Below are 16,685 nucleotides of genomic sequence, written 5' to 3'. Positions count from 1 at the left end.
GTATGCAAACAGTGCAATCATCCTACATTTTCACAGCAGGAGAGCAGCATAAGACGACTTTCAAAGCTCTTACAATGCACTAGTCAACATTAATTGACAGTTGGCTGCAAAAAATGTTAAGTCTCTGGTTTCCTTACAGGAGAACAGAATGAACACATCCCTCTTGCTCCTGATAGCAGGATGGGGAAGTTGTTTACTCAGCTACATTACTAAAGGTGGATGATCAAGGATAGAATCTGATTTCACAGAGTATCTTTCACACATAGGCGCACACAATTTTAGCACTGTCTGAGAATGGGTATCAGCATCAGCTTCCTGTAGTGCCATGCTTCAAGTGATGATGAGCTCTGTTGTCCTGTCTGGGTGAACAGGGACAAGGCAGTTCAAGTCATATTTCAAGAGAGTTTGGCCATTCTAACTCATCTCAGACCATTATAACGAGTGCTGAGCACACTTCATTAGAAATAACAGTTCATCTCTACTGACCCACTGCAGTTAAAGTGGGAAGCTGTGTTTGACACGGGTTGTCAGACAATGAGGTGACACAACCCTAGATATCCCAAAGCAATCAGTTAATGCTAGAGCAGCAGGCATACGGACAAACAAATGTTAGGCACTCAAATAGCTCACACAGCTATCAGGCTCCGTGGCACACCATGCAAAGGTGTTTTTTTGTCAGCCCTTTCAAGTGCTTTAGTTATTGCACAGCGGCTACAGGAGTCCAGTTGATAAACAGTTAGCTAACACCGTATACAGAAATCAGCGTATTCACTAGGGAAATTCAACTAACTCTGGGGTGAAACACGGCATCTATTTTACAACGGATAACACATTACCCAGTTTGGGAGACAGGAAATGGAAAAACAACATATGAAACTCTACAAGAAGAATTTTAGATTGGCAGAATTAGAAGCAAGTCTGTAAAACAGCATCGGCCTGATTTTCAAAGCTGAGCACCTGCATCTTCCATTGGAGCTGTGGGTGCCCAGCACTTCAGAATATTAGGACCTAAATATGAGGCCTTTAAAAAAAAAAAAAAAAATAAAAAAAGCACCATCCATTTCTGAATTGAATTGTGGCTTCTCTCTGACTTCGTGTCTAAGAAAAATGTTATTTACTTAGGATTCCCAAACAGCACTATCTATAATGGGAAGCTACATACATTCTTACTGAGAGGAAAGCAGTAAATGTAACTAGGCTGTTTCTGCAGGATGATGAATAATTTGTATCCAATCTGCACTGCCACCATGGGACAGCAAGCAGCGTGAATAAAGACTCAGTGCTTGCTTATATATACCTGCCCCTGGAAATTTCCACTACATGCATCCGACGAAGTGGGTATTCACCCACGAAAGCTCATGCTCCCAAATGTCTGTTAGTCTATAAGGTGCCACAAGACTCTTTGCTGCTTTTACAGATCCAGACTAACACGGCTACCCCTCTGATACAGTGCTGGAAAATACAGTAACGCTTTTATTGCCTTAAAAAGGGGAAAAACAGATATATGAGACAAACAAATACAACTCCAAGACCATCACTTAATTTCTGCTATTTGCCTATTCTTGACAACAGCAGCTGGATTTTCCAGTTACCTGTCATCAGCTGGACAGATCATTTATGCATTATGTAACTCCTCAGCCTTCTTAGCTGAACAGTAGCTGGAATCATTTCCTAAAAGTTGCATGGGGTTTTAGCTGTGTGAGTCTCATTGAAATCAATGAGAACTGGGCGTTTAAATCCCTGTGCACCACTTTTGAGTGTTCCTCTATTACATCCCCCGCCCATCCAAAATCACCATCTTCCCTCATCACCCTCTAATCTTCTTGAACCTCCTTCAACATTCAGTTCAGCCTTGCTGTGTTCACCTAAATCTGACTCCTGCCTGTACCTCTGCTCTCATATCCTCCCACGCTCCCTTCTACCTCCCTCTGTGCCTTTTGTTCGCAATGCTGTTGGGCTTTTATTGAATGTACTCCATCTGTGGTCAAGCACTCTGTACAATTCAAGTGATATACTGGGAATATTATCAGAAAATTTAAAAAACGCTGCCACTGAGTGGGGACAGTTAAATCTTGTATGATCCCCCGGTACACACACTGAATCCCAGCTTTTAGAGGTCTGATTACTGGATTAGATGAATACTATGACTCTGCCTCTGGCCTTTAAGGGCATGTCTACACCAGTGGTCTCCAAACTTTTTACACCTAAGATCACTTTTTTAATTTAAGGGCAACCCCGTATCTACCCTGCCCCTTCCCCAAGGCCCCGCCCCTTCCCCAAAGCCCCACCCTGCTCACTCCATGCCCCCCTCTCTCCATCACTTGCTCTCTCCCACCCTCACTCACTTTCACTGGGCTGGGGGTTGGGGTGCAGGAGGGGTGGGCTCTGGGCTGAGCCTGAGGCAGGGGGTTGGGGTGCAGGAGGGGGTGGGGTGGGGTGCAAGCTCTGGGAGAGGGATCAGGGCTGGGGCAGGGGGTTGGAGTGCAAGAGGGGGTGGGGGGGTGCAAGCTCTAGGAGGGTATTTGGGTGCAGAAGGGGGCTGGGGCAGAGCGTGTTGGGGTGCAGGAGGGGGTATGGGGTGCTGGCTCTGGGAGGGGGCTCAAGGCTGGGGCAGGGGTGTGGGGTGCAGAAGGGGGTTCAGGGATGGGGTACGGCCTCCCGCTGGGTGGCACTTACCTCAGTTGGCGCCTGCTGCGGCCCCACACCCCACCCCGGGGCCGCGCTGGCCACTTCTGGGAGCAGCGTGGGGCCGCAGCAGGCAGGGAGCCCACCTTAGCAGCGGGTAGCCCCGCTGCGCCACCGCACCTGCAGATCGCGATCAACTGGGAGAGTCCCCAGGTTTGGTGACCACTGGTCTACGCTGTACCTGACAGCAAGCCTCTCAGCCTGGGTTGATAGATTTGCATTAGAGGGGCTTGCACTAGTGCGCTAACAAACAGCTGTACTGACGTTGCTTTGACGTTGCTTTGATGTTAAGCTCCAGCCTAAGACGCAATGTCTACATAGCTATTTTTAGCATGCTAGTGAGAGCCCCGCTAACAAAAGACTGTAGATTGGCTCACTTCCAGATGCAGCATAGACATACCCTACATGCCAGCCTTGTTTGCTGGACATGTACTGCAATGATCAGGGTGAACCAGCAGCCATGGAATACATCACTCACTTGAAATATTAAGAAAAAAAGTCTTGACCCTAATGTAGGCTGCATGCCTTTCTTGTAACTTACCTGACAAGCCGGGTCAAGATCCATTTTTCTTCGCAGGAATTTTTCCACGTGGCCGATGGTTGCTTCTCCTGAAACTCGCACAAACTTCTTTTCCAATGGCTGCAGAAAGAGCAGATGGTAAGCGACTTAAAAATGCTGAGTCTTCCCACCCAGGGTTCTTTACAGAGGATTCCTTCAGCCCAAACCCAACCCCCCCTCAAAGGCCCCACACACTACAGCTGAAGATGGCTGAATTAGACTCAGATTTTAAGGCCAGAAGGAACCATCATGATCAAGTAGTCTGACCTGCACATTGCAGGCCACAGAAGCTCACCCATCCACTCCATTAACAGACCCCTAACCTCGGACTGAGCTCCTCTCTGCCCTGTTTCTAGATCACTTTGGGATGAAAGGCACTATATACAAAATAATAAATAGATTCCCAGGGTCCAATCCTGCTCCTATTTAAATCAATGGCAAAAACCCACACCGACGTCAACAAGAGCAGGACAGAGTTCCAAGTTTGTGTGCCAATTTCCTTTTTAATTACCGGGCAGCACAGATGCTGTACATAATTTACTACAGCACTGACATTAAATTGCTGTCATGTAGTATGTTAAATATCTCTTTTCATCCATGAGCAAAGGAGCTGCCTGCCCCTGGCACAAAAGGAAGTTTTAAAAATTGAGGGTCATGCCAATGAGCCCAGGCCACACTTCAGGGCTACACTGAGAAAATAAAACCCTCTGGTATTTCCCAGCCCGCACAGCCTAATTTTTTTTTTAAGCCTCTTATAAGTGATGTTTCAGTTCTGCTGTAGCTAGATTAGCACTTTCTGAATCCCAGAAGCATTTTCAACTCAATGTATCACAATGGGGAATACAATGGCTAGACTGGTTGGGAGGCTTTCACTGGCATTTCCAAGTATTTCCATGGGGAGGACTGTAACAACATGACGTTTATTATGCCATTCTTGAAGGTTTTTTGTTTTTTTTTAAGGATTTTTTTTCCACAGATAAAATGCTAAACAGCTGCCTGATGATTTGGGTGAGTACAAAGAGGAGGCACAAAGACAGAACAGACTGCAGCACAAAACATGATAAATGGATTTCCCTTTGTCCTAATTAATTGGATTTTTTACATTAAATTATGGACGGCTGTGATTTACTAGCCAAGCCATATTCCCAATACAAAGAGTACAATGAACAGGAAGGACCAAGCTACTCTGATTTAAGTCACAGACACAAATATTTATTCCACCTGTAATAATATAGCTAGCATGTTCAAACAACAATGCCTAGAAGTCAGAAACAGAGTCAGAACTACTTTGCTGACTCATGCTATTGTAGCTTGGTGTACAGCACTAATGGGAGCATTGTTTATAGAACACACAAAACACATTTAAAAAAACAAGTCCCCTGCCCAGTGGAGCTCACAATCTAACTCAGATATACAGGAGAATAATGCAGAACGAAGGTGATTAGGGGACAATGCTGATAGGGATTCCAGGTAGAGAGGTTTCACAAGAAATGGGTCTGAAGGAGGGATTTAAACATGGAGATTTAGCTTGGCTGGAAGAAGCAGAAAAGCATGAAGCCAAAGCCTGGTCTACACTAGGCGTTTAAATCGGTTTTAGGAGCCTAAAACCGATTTAACGCCACAACCGTCCACACTAGGAGGCACCTTATATCGATTTTAATGGCTCTTTAAATCGGTTTCTGTACTCCTGCCCGACGAGAGGAGTAGCGCTAATATCGGTATTAACATATCGGAATAGGGTTAGTGTGGCCGCAATCGACGGTATTGGCCTCCGGCAGCTATCCCACAGTGCACCACTGACCGCTCTGGACAGCATTCTCAACTCGGATGCACTGGCCAGGTAGACAGGAAAAGCCCCGCGAACTTTTGAAATTCATTTCCTGCTTCCCCAGCGTGGAGATCTCATCTCATCAGCACAGGTGACCACGCACAGCTCATCAGCACAGTTAACAATGCAGTCTCCTGAGAATCGAAAAAGAGCCCCAGCATGGACCGCTCGGGAGGTAATGGATCTGATCGCTATATGGGGAGAGGATTCAGTGCTAACAGAACTGCGTTCCAAAAGACGAAATGAAAAAGTATTTGAAAGAATTTCTAAGGCTATGATGGATAAAGGCCACAGCAGGGACTCCGTGCAGTGCAGAGTGAAAGTTAAGGAGCTCAGACAAGCCTACCAGAAAACCAAAGAAGCAAACGGAAGGTCCGGGGCAGGTCGAAAAACATGCCGCTTCTATGATGAGCTGCATGCAATTTTAGGGGGCTGCGCCACAAGTACCCCACCCCTGACCGTGGATTCCGAGGTGGGGGTTGTAATCTCTGCCATGTCTGAGGATTATGCAGACGGGGAAGATGAAGAGGAAGAAGAAGAGGAAGACCTCGCAGAGAGCACACAGCACTCCGTGAACCCCAGCAGCCAGGAGCTTTTTATCACCCTGACGGAATTACCCTGCTCCCAGCCCTCACAAGCAACTATTCCAGAGAATGACGCCCTGGAAGGGAGCTCTGGTGAGTGTACCTTTGCAAATAGCAAACAGTGTTTTTTAAGCAAGCCTTTTTTAATGATTGATTTGCCCAGAGGACTTGGGATGCATTCGCAGACAGTATAGTTACTTAGAAAAGTTTGTTAACATGTCCGGGGATTGAGAGGAAATCCTCCAGGGACATCTCGATGAAGCGCTCCTGTAGGTACTCCAGAAGCCTTTGCAGAAGGTTTCTGGGCAAGGCATCCTTGTTCCGCCCACCATGGTAGGACACTTTACCATGCCATGCATGTAGCGAGTAATCAGGTATCATTGCGTGGCAAAGCATCGCAGCGTATGGTCCCGGTGACTGCTGGCATTCAAGAAGCATCCGCTCTTTATCTTGTTCTGTTATCCTCAGCAAAGTGATATCGTTCAGGATAACCTGGTTAAAAATCAGGAATTTAAGTAAGGGGGGTGGCCATTTTTCTACTGGGTTCGTGGAATGCAGCAGCTTAAAAAAAAAAACTTTCCTCGACGTAGCTAAGCGGGTTGAGGTTAGGAGTGAAATGCCGATGATCTTTTCTGTTTGGTCACCGGCGAGGCGATCTTCCCCAAGCTACCGGACAAGCAGTGGGTGGGGGGGAGGGGGAAGGTTGTTGATTAGCAGGGAGCTAGCGTGGTATTAGCCATGCGTTGGGGGGGAGGGGTAAATCACTGAGACAGTGGCTTACCATGGCCGCATGCAAGCTGAATCCTGATGCCTGGACCTGTGTCTGAGATCTGTAACCCCAGAGATGCAAGCAGTCACTATTAAGATGAAAAATGCGACCTTGTAGGGAAATCACATGTGCTATGTAAGGTGAATAGTGCTTTTCACTGTGAAAGAGTATAACCATTGTTCTGTAAAATGTATCTTTCTAAATATTTATCTCCCTCATGCAGCTGCAAATTTTTCAAGCGTCCCTCCTCCATCCCAAAGGCTAGCACAGATAAGGCGGAGGAAAAAGAAGACGCGAGATGAGATGTTCTCGGATATTATGGAAGTTACACGCAATGAAAGAGCTCATCTGAATGAGTGGAAGGACGTGGTTTCAAATTACAGGAAAGAGGCCAGTGAACGTGAGGACAGGAGGGATGAACGTGAGGACAGGAGGGACAACCGAGATGAGAGGTGGCGGCAGGAAGACCGGCAGGAAAATCAGCGGTGGCGGCAGGAAGATCAGCGGTGGCGGGATGCAACTCTGGGGCTGCTGCGTGATCAAACTGACATGCTCCGGCGTCTTGTGGAGCTTCAGGAACGGCAGCAGGATCACAGAGTGCCGCTGCAGCCCCTGTATAACCACCCTCCCCCCTCACCATGTTCCTTAGCCTCCTCACCCAGACGTGTAAGAACGCGTGGGGGAGGCTCCGTGCACCCGCCCACTCCACCCCCGTGGACAGCCCAACCAGAAGGATGCCGTTACTCTGAATTATTTTTTAATGGCCTTCTCCATCCCTCCTTTCCTCCTCCCAAAGCACACCCTTACTTCTCTCCCTCTTTTTATAATGAATCAATAAAGAATTCATGCTTTTTAAATGAGAGTGACTTTATTTGCATAAGTAAGCTGTACTCGAAGGGGGAGGGGGAGTTGCTTACAGGGACTGAGTCAATCAAGGGGGTTGGGTGTTCATCAACAAACACAGCAGTCACACTGTACCCTGGCCATTGATGAAGCTCGTTTTCAAAGCTTCTCTGATGCGCACCGCTTCCTGGTGTGCTCTTCTAATCTCCCTGGTGTCTGGCTGCGCGTAATCAGCGGCCAGGTGATTTGCCTCAGCCTCCCACCCCGCCATAAAGGTCTCCCCCTTACTCTCACAGAGATTGTGGAGAATACAGCAAGCAGCAATAACATAGGGGACATTGGTTTGGCTGAGGTCTGAGCGAGTCAGTAATGTGCGCCAGCGCGCCTTTAAACGGCCAAATGCACATTCCACCACCATTCTGCACTTGCTCAGCCTGTAATTGAACAGATCCTGACCACTGTCCAGGCTGCCTGTGTATGGCTTCATGAGCCATGGCATCAAGGGGTAGGCTGGGTCCCCCAGGATAACGACAGGCATTTCAACATCCCCAACTGTTATTTTCTGGTCTGGGAAGCAAGTCCCTTGCTGCAGCCGTTTAAACAGAGTAGTGCTTCTGAATACGCGAGCGTCATGAACCCTCCCTGGCCACCCCGCGTGGATGTTTGTGAAACGTCCCTTGTGATCCACCAGTGCTTGCAGCACCATTGAAAAGTACCCCTTCCGGTTTACGTACTGGGTGCCCTGGTGCTGCGGTGCCAAGATAGGGATATGGGTTCCATCTATCGCCCCCCCACAGTTAGGGAATCCCATTGCAGCAAAGCCATCCACTATGGCCTGCACGTTTCCCAGAGTCACAACCTTTCGTAGCAGCAGCTTAGTGATTGCTTTGGCTACTTGCATCACAGCAGCCCCCACAGTAGATTTTCCAACTCCAAATTGATTCCCGACTGACCGGTAGCTGTCTGGCGTTGCAAGCTTCCACAGGGCTATCGCCACTCGCTTCTCTACTGTGAGGGCTGCTCTCATCTTGGTATTATGGCGTTTCAGGGCAGGGGCAAGCAAGTCACAAAGTTCCATGAAAGTGCCCTTACGCATGCGAAAGTTTCGCAGCCACTGGGAATCGTCCCACACCTGCAACACAATGCGGTCCCACCAGTCAGTGCTTGTTTCCCGGGCCCAAAATCGGCGTTCAATGGATAGAATCTGCCCCATTACCATCAGGATCTCCAAAGCGCCGGGGCCCGCGGTTTGAGATAATTCTGTGTCCACGTCCTCATCACTGTCATCGCCGCGCTGCCGTATCCGCCTCTTACTCGCCTCGGTTCGAAGGTCCTGGTTCAGCATATACTGCACGAGAGTGCGCGAGGTGTTTAAAACATCCACGATTGCGGTATGGAGCTGAGCAGGGTCCATGCTTGCTGTGCTATGGCGTCTGCACGGTTCACCAAGCAAAAAAGGCGCGAAACGGTTGCCTGCCGCTGTCTGGGTGGGTGGGAGGGGTGAGGCTGTACCCAGAACCACCCGCGAAAATGATTTTTGCCCCATCAGGCACTGGGATCTCAACCCGGAAATGCCAAGGGGCGGGGGAGGCTGCGGGAACTATGGGATAGCTACGGGATAGCTACCCACAGTGCAACGCTCCAGAAATCGACGCTAGCCTCGGACCATGGACGCACACCACCGATTTAATGTGTTTAGTGTGGCCGCGCGCACTCGATTTTATAAAATCTGTTTTACAAAACCGGTTTATGCAAATTCGGAATAGTCCCGTAGTGTAGACGTACCCCAAGAGTGAGAAAGGAGGTAGTGTGGAGAGAGGAATAAGAGAATAAGGGGGGGGGAGGGAGGAGGAAATGAAAGCAGAGAAGTAAATGGGGGCCTATCAATGACATAGCAAGGAAGTGGAAAGTGATGTAGAAAAACAACCAGTAAAGGTATTCAAGGGAGTTGAAGGTGATTCTTTGAGATCATTCAGGGCCCAATTCTGCCACCTTCATCCATGTTAGTATCTTACTCTGTTAACAGTCCAACTGGAACCAGTGGGACTACTTGTGAAATACAGCGCATGGTGAATAAAAGCTGGTAGAACTCAGTGTTTGTAGAAGACTTCTGAATTAAAGCTGCGTTTCAGTCAGAATGTTACTGGAACCCTGTATTTATGGCTTAAAAAGGGGTAGGATCAGGTTACAAAAAAAATCTATTTCCTTACCTATGTCACAAACACCATCTTAGATTATTAAAATAGAAAAAGCAGCAAAGAATCCTGTGGCACCTTATAGACTAACACTTCGTGGGCATTCACCCACGAAAGCTCATGCTGCAAAACGTCTGTTAGTCTATAAGGTGCCACAGGATTCTTTGCTGCTTTTACAGAACCAGACTAACATGGCTACCTCTCTGATACTTAAAATAGAAAGTGTTTTAAAAATCAGAACCTATTATTGTCTATGCAATTTATTTTTGCAGTTTCTCTCAGCTCAAACAAGTTCTCATGGACCAGTTCAGGTGTTGTAAGATAAAATGTTTCATGAAACCTAACCTTAGGGTCAAATTTGATTTGACTCCTAATTTCCCACCCCCAATTTCAATACTAAAGAAATACAAACTGTACTGTCCCCAAAGGGAAAAATCATGACACTGATATACTCTTTGGCTCTGAAACTACATATCAGGAGGCTGAGTGACAGACGTAGCTCAGGTTTGCATAATCTCTGAATACCTAAGTAATGTATGTTGTTGATATGTATTAATAATATAAAATGCATTTAACTCTAGTGAGAGTTAATCTTTATTTAGTGCCTACATCTGAACAGCTTTCTCTGAAGCCATTATATGAACTAAGAGGTGCCATCTGCATAGCTTAGAAACATAGTATGAAAATGAGGGAAAACTCCTTATGGAAGGTGGTCACTGTGCATGCACATCAGCCTCAGTAGACTTTTTTTATTTCCCTCTAATGTTTTAGACTTTTTAGTGCCTCTTACAAATGTTTTTATTATAGGGAACAAATATACATCTCATGTGGACATTTTTCAGTACTGGAGATTTTTTTCTGTGCCAGTAAAATGGCTGAATTGCTTTAAACTAAATGTGTAAGCTAATGTTACATCTATCGTGAAACCATGTACACCTCTTCAAATCCAGAAGGCTGAGCAAAGAATTGATGGGGAGATGGGATCAGTCAAAGGCAAAGAGAATGAGGGTGAAACAGAGGTAAGGGGCAGAAACAAAGAAACAATGCACGAGACAAAAAAGGAGGAGAAAAACCACCTGAGGCGGAGAGAACAATGTAGAGAAAGCAACTTGGCTGGAGATATTTTCAGGAAGGCAGCCTTCTCTCTGCAGATTACTTTCTCATTCACAAAATCTACATTCACAATTCAATTGTAGGCTCAGCTAAGCTCTTTGGGACAGGGACAATCTCATTTCAGTGTTGGTAGAGTGCCCAGTACAGTGGGGCCCTGTTCTCAGTTGGCGATTAAGCTCTATCATAAGGATTAATAAATCTTAACAAAGGTGAGTAGTTGCACCCGCGTTGCACCTATTCAGATTTGTGCCTGCAGTCTGGACAGGAATCAACCCAGCTAAAAATAAAGATGAGGCAAAGGAGAAAGGATGGGAAAGAATTAAGACAATTTATATGTAATATGTTAGTAAAATGCTGTTTGCTCCCATTCTTAAATATTAAGGTTGCATATCTCAATGCTAAACGTACCCATGTTTAGTTTCTCTTTTACAATCTGCTATTCTGTCCTGTTCCACAGCCTTTTATTCCTAACATCCTGATGCCATAAAAGATAAAATGCAATATGTGACTACATAAAACTTTAAATTATCTATTGCTTGGCTTGAATAGAGCCTGTTTCCAAGGTATTTATTCACATACTGAAATGATACACTTTGCACATCCTTAATTATGGAGAAGGCAGCAAGAGATGGCCAGTTTCACATCATGACACTACACTGATTTGGCACAGTAGGAACAAGTTTTCGTTCACTCTACATTGCAATACTGCAGAGCTGTATTTCTTTTCCAGTTCAGTAACCTCCATTTACAGAAGAGATGAATGTCTTTAACAGAGAGATCAAGGTGAGAGTGAACTAGCAACTGACCAAGGAAGTCTATTTAGCTGCCTAGCAATTATGCACAAGTATTTTTTGTGCCTTCCATCTTCCTTCTGCGGTTATACATTAGAATTCAAGACTACTACCTCTTGGTTGATAAGTACACAAACACACATTATAAACTACCTCTTCCAGAACAAATCAGAGATTTAAAAACAAAACAAAACCCCCCAAAACTGCAACATTCTGGGCACGGCTACTCCTTTGGGCAGAATTCCAAATAAAGGCACAGACAACGAGGGCACTCGTCCCCCAGAGACAGAGCCTGAAGCAACAAGCAAGACTAGTCAGTTTTATTATGTTCCATTCTCCCATACTAAAATATTATTTTCCTGCCTTTGTAGTCTCTCTTCTTGCCACACTTTGTGACATTATGCAATGATGGATTTCAAAGTACAATGTAGCCCAATATCACTTTATACTCCACTGGGTAAACTCCAGATTGCATGTCCAGGTGTACTTCTAGTGCAAGGCAAACCCGGATGAGCTAAATTAAATTAAAGTTATACAAATTTCCCAAGTGAAATGTATAGGAAAATAAATTCAAGCCACATTCATACCTTAAAATTCCCTGCGCCTTCATTAGCTCTGAAAGACAAGAGAAAAGTTAACATAATTGATAATATCTCTAAGCAACATGGTTATTAGCAACCTCAAGTTACTATAATCAATAAGCCACAATCATACCACACAGTTTTGGTGCATTAAATACCCTTAAAAAACAAAAAACCACAACCAAGATATTTCCTTTTAATTGAATTTCTAATGATAAATGAAATACAAATAGATCGCATTAATATAGTTGGTCCTTTTTCTCCTCTATTGTATTCTTGTCAAATAAACCCTTTATATCTTTCATATTTAAATCTGCCACTCTGAAGTGAAAACAAAACAAATAAGCCAGAAATAACACACTCAAATCTCATATATACTGTAAACTATCAGATATAGCATTAACTTTCTTAGGAGTGGTTTGGAACAAAAAAATAGCATGGGTAACCAGAAAAATAAAAAATGTCTTCCAAAGGTTACAAACATCGCTGTCTAGGTATTTATACTGTGCTTATCACTGGTATCTAAGCTCCTAATAGACAGTGCTCAATAGTACTGATAGAGCACCTCATACTATTCTAGAGAGATCCCTGGGCCTAAACATTGACCTTTCAGAGTACATTACTCCTAGGGGAATTCTGCACCGATAAAATAAAAAATTTGTTGCCAAAAAATTAAAAATTCTGTGCACAATATTTTAAAATTCTGCATATTTTATTTGTCAAAATACCACAATATAACCATGCCAGTTTCAGTTATTCTGATAATTTATTTCAAAATACCTGTCAGCAAGTATGTCTAACAATACAGACCAAAAAAAAAGATTTGGGATATATATTTTTTGACAAATAGATTCCTTACTAGGCATATTAATACAGAACTTTGAGTAATAATTCATTTAAACTACAATACGGAAACATATTTCCCACACCCCTCAAAAACAGTGCAAAGGCTTGGGGGAGTCAAGGGTAACTGAGGAGCTGAGGGACGTAATTGCTGTGAAGGAGTCTGGCAGTGAACCTGGGTGTGGGTGGGAGAAGTATGGAACAGTTTGGGGGTTTTTTGGGCGGGAGGGTGAGGAATTGTTAGGGAGCCTCCCTCATGCAGACCCTGGCATACTCTTAGTCTCTCCCATTCAGTCAGGCACATCCGTCCCTGTCCCCATGTGTCCCTTCTGCATCCACTCCCCCGCCACCCATTCAGCCTCTGGCTCAATACGGTCACCCCACTAGCTCCTGACCCATGCCCCAGTCTGTCCCCCCACTAGCCCCAGTCTGTGACAACCCCAAAAGCCCCGTCTGCCCCTCTCTGTCCATCCTGTGCCTCCTCATCTGGCCCCACTGTGAGGAATAGCCTCTGTGCTGGTTGGCTGCCCTCTCTTCTGGTGCCACAGCAGCCCCCGGTGGGCAAAAGGTGTAGCTGCAGCGCCTCTCCAGCAGAATCTATATTCTGCAGAGAAAAACAATCTGCAGAGGACATGAATTCTGCACATGTGCAATGGCGCAGAATTCCCCAGGAGTAGTACAAATATGTTGATTAGTGCAGACACTATCTAGGAAAGAAGGATATACCAAATGCTTCGGATGAAAGCAAAAAAGAAATGGCCAACCCCCTCTCCCCCAAAGAGAGACAAATTCGCAGCTAGTGTAAATCAAGAGCTACACTGGCTTCAATGGAGCTAAACTGGTTAACACACCAGCTGATCATCTGGTTCAGGGACTATGTCTGGACAACAGCACACTACTGTACATTTTAAGGTGGTGAGGGTGGGGCAGAGAAGAATTCCAGCTAACAGTTCAACACAGGAAAAACAAGCCAACAGAGTTTTACCTATTAAAAATTCTCTTAAAAAGGATGGCTTTCACCATGAACAATGCCCGCTTCCTCGGGTCTCATTATTTGTGTGTCAGCTAAGGATGTGTGAGAGAAATAATGCAGCACTTTTAGTCTGTCTTGGAAGAAGCAGAATCAAGCACTGCCCATTGAATGTTTATTGATTATAATTGCTACAGACCACATACACGTAACAGAGAAAAATGTCTTTGCAATGCCTACACAGACCAAATGTTAGAGTGAAGCTTTAGATTGCTATATTTAGGTATCACCATCTCCAATATGTGCCTACCACGAGACAGAGAGCTGAATAAAACCAGCATTGCAATCAGCAGCTGAAATGTATTTTAAAAGATTAGCTGCCTTTTCCTAGGTGTGGGGACAGAATCACACAGGCTAGAATTTTATCTTCCAGAATGCCTCACTTTATTCGTTATCTGTACATGTGTCTGAGATTGGACAGGAGAGTACAGTCAGAATGATTTTAAAAGGGACTGAAGAATAATGTTATCAGAAGAAAAAAAAGATGGTGATAAGCATTTCCGTTCCAGGAGTGGCTCTCTCTGATCCATTTCCACTGCTGCAGAAAATATTTAACCATTTCATGTGCTCTGAGACCATAATACAAGTAATTTGGGAGCAAATTTTTTAATGTAAAAAACACTGACTGGTTGACCCAACACTTTTAAAGATTTCTTTAGTCACTGAGACTTCATAATCTCTCCCTCCATTTCCTGGGCAAGTTATTTCTGATGTTAAGTTTTGAAGAGGAAAGCAGAACATTTTTTTACAACATCTGCAATTCGTAAACATCTGCCTAAGAGCAAAGGTTAAAAAAAAAAAAAGTCACCTACAAAAAAAAAAGCTCCTTGTTACTGCTGTTAAACAGGGGGTAATTTAAATAGATTTACTTTTCTAAAATTAACCCAAACTGCAAATTATTTTACAGTTAAGGCCAGACAGTGTCAAGAAGCTTTCTATACAATCATTAACCATTACTTAAGTTCTCAAAAGCATATCTTTCCTTCAAAAAAATTGTAGCATTGATGTGTTGCCTTTAAAGGACATTTTGTGCTAAAACAGTATTCCAGTTTTTAAGAAGTTGCAAGTTACCAATTACATTTTTATAGATCCAGAAAGGTGAACATTTGCAAATGTACTATCTGAGCTGGAAAGAATGTAAATGTACCCAATTTGTCACTTTACACTCTGTGCAGGTTGTCTCTGCCACCCTGTGGTATAAGACAGCAATGTTTTCTATCAAGTTTAGGTCCCAATCTTGCAATGGGATGGGCCTGAAGTCAATGGGAACCTGCATGTACTGTGCTAGTGGAACGTATATTGTTATATCACACTGATTATGGTAGAGAAGCACGTTAAAATATGAGATAAAGGAACATTATTAAGTTTGCAAAGTCAATCATTCAAAAGCTAGGAGAGACCAGAATTAAGGTTGTCAATTCAATATATTGTTTTCTCATTGTTCAATGTGGCCCCAACCTTTATTTACTACAAAATATTCAGACCTTGCTCTGCACACAGAATTTCTAATTTCCTCATGGACTTTTCTATGGTGCTCATCACTATGGGATCCAAATGCTTCACAAACATTAATTTATTTTCAGAACGCTCCTGTGAGATGAAGGGTCATTAGCCCCATTTTACAGATGGGGAACTGAGGCACAGAGATTAAGATCAAATGTACCCACAAATTTTGGGTGCCCAATTTGAGACACTGAAGACTTGATTGCATATTATGGTACTTTAGATGTTCAAAACACAGCTCCCATTGTGACTGCTCAGCACTTCTGCAAATCAGACTCCTGGGTCTTGAGTCAGGCATCCAGAAAAAAAAGGAACAAATAACTAGTGACCACCTGTGAACAGATGTTTTTAAGTGACTTGTGCAGCCTCACAGAGAAAGTCTTTGGTAGAGATAGGGATAGAATCCAATTTACCAGGGCAGTATTCAATTGCCTTAACCAGGATGCCATCCTGTCTTTTCCTGAAATCCCATCTCATTCACCATACACCTTTCAACTTCTGCAACAAAGGAGGCAAGGGGTCCTACAGATGTGCTTATTTCACTACATACCCCTAATTAATTCCTAAAGCATGGTCTATCCTGTGTGTTGAATGATGCAGGGGTCCTGTGGAAATATTATGTGATTACATAATTAAATACAAAATGCAGAAGAACAGGAGGTGTTGGGGTGGGGGGGGTGGGGGCAAATTAAGATTACACAGGCAACCTTAATTCTGGCATTTCTTAATTTTTCAGTGCTTGACTTTGCAACTGTAATAATGTCTTTTTAACGTAGTTTTGCGTGTTCAATTTCCTAGACTTAAAATTAAATAAAAGAAATCCCATCATACTGACACCCATATGGTTCATCAGCAGGTGAGAACCTTTGGAATGACTGCACAATCCTCAGCCACATGAGCTAATGGAGTACCAGACAGCACTAGTAAATTGTCATCCTCTACATGGGCCAGCACTAGAGGGGGATATGAGACTTTGCCAGTGGGATTGCTGGATATTTGCTGACAGCAGGAGAGTGGTGGTGGTGGTGGTTGAGAACGGAGTCATCCCCCTAAGTGGGACGGAGTCATCCATCTGCCGCCCAGACTCAGAAACTCGAGAAGTGTGCTGCTTGCCTGGAGCTAGAATTTAGGACGTGATGGAGTGTCTGCTAAGACTGATCAAGCCCTCGAACCACTACCCCTTCCTACTTCTCCACGTGGGCACCAAGGATATTGCCAAGAATGATCTTGAGCAGGTCACTGAAAACTACATGGCTCTGGGAAGAAGGATCAAGGAGTTTGAGGCACAAGCCGTGTTCTCCTCCATCCTCCCTGCTGAAGGAAAAGGCCCAGGTAGGGACCATCGAATTGTGGAGGTAAAT

At 44.5% G+C, this 16,685-nt stretch overlaps 1 protein-coding gene across 1 annotated transcript in view; it reads right to left on the bottom strand.

Annotated features, from left to right (window-relative positions):
* Positions 1-16,685, bottom strand: part of PCGF6 (polycomb group ring finger 6) — a 53,589-nt gene that overhangs the window by 21,789 nt on the left and 15,115 nt on the right. Inside the window, exons 7-8 of the mRNA XM_045024899.1 lie at positions 11,955-11,982; positions 3,227-3,325 (exon numbers count right to left, since the gene is read on the bottom strand). Coding sequence (XP_044880834.1) covers positions 3,227-3,325; positions 11,955-11,982 — 127 coding nt within the window. The remainder of the gene's footprint in view (positions 1-3,226; positions 3,326-11,954; positions 11,983-16,685) is intronic.

Source organism: Mauremys mutica, chromosome 7, assembly GCF_020497125.1.
Source record: "Mauremys mutica isolate MM-2020 ecotype Southern chromosome 7, ASM2049712v1, whole genome shotgun sequence".
Classification (NCBI taxonomy): domain Eukaryota; kingdom Metazoa; phylum Chordata; order Testudines; family Geoemydidae; genus Mauremys; species Mauremys mutica.
Note: the sequence above shows the minus strand (reverse complement) of the source record. Positions and strands in the feature narration are given on the sequence as shown.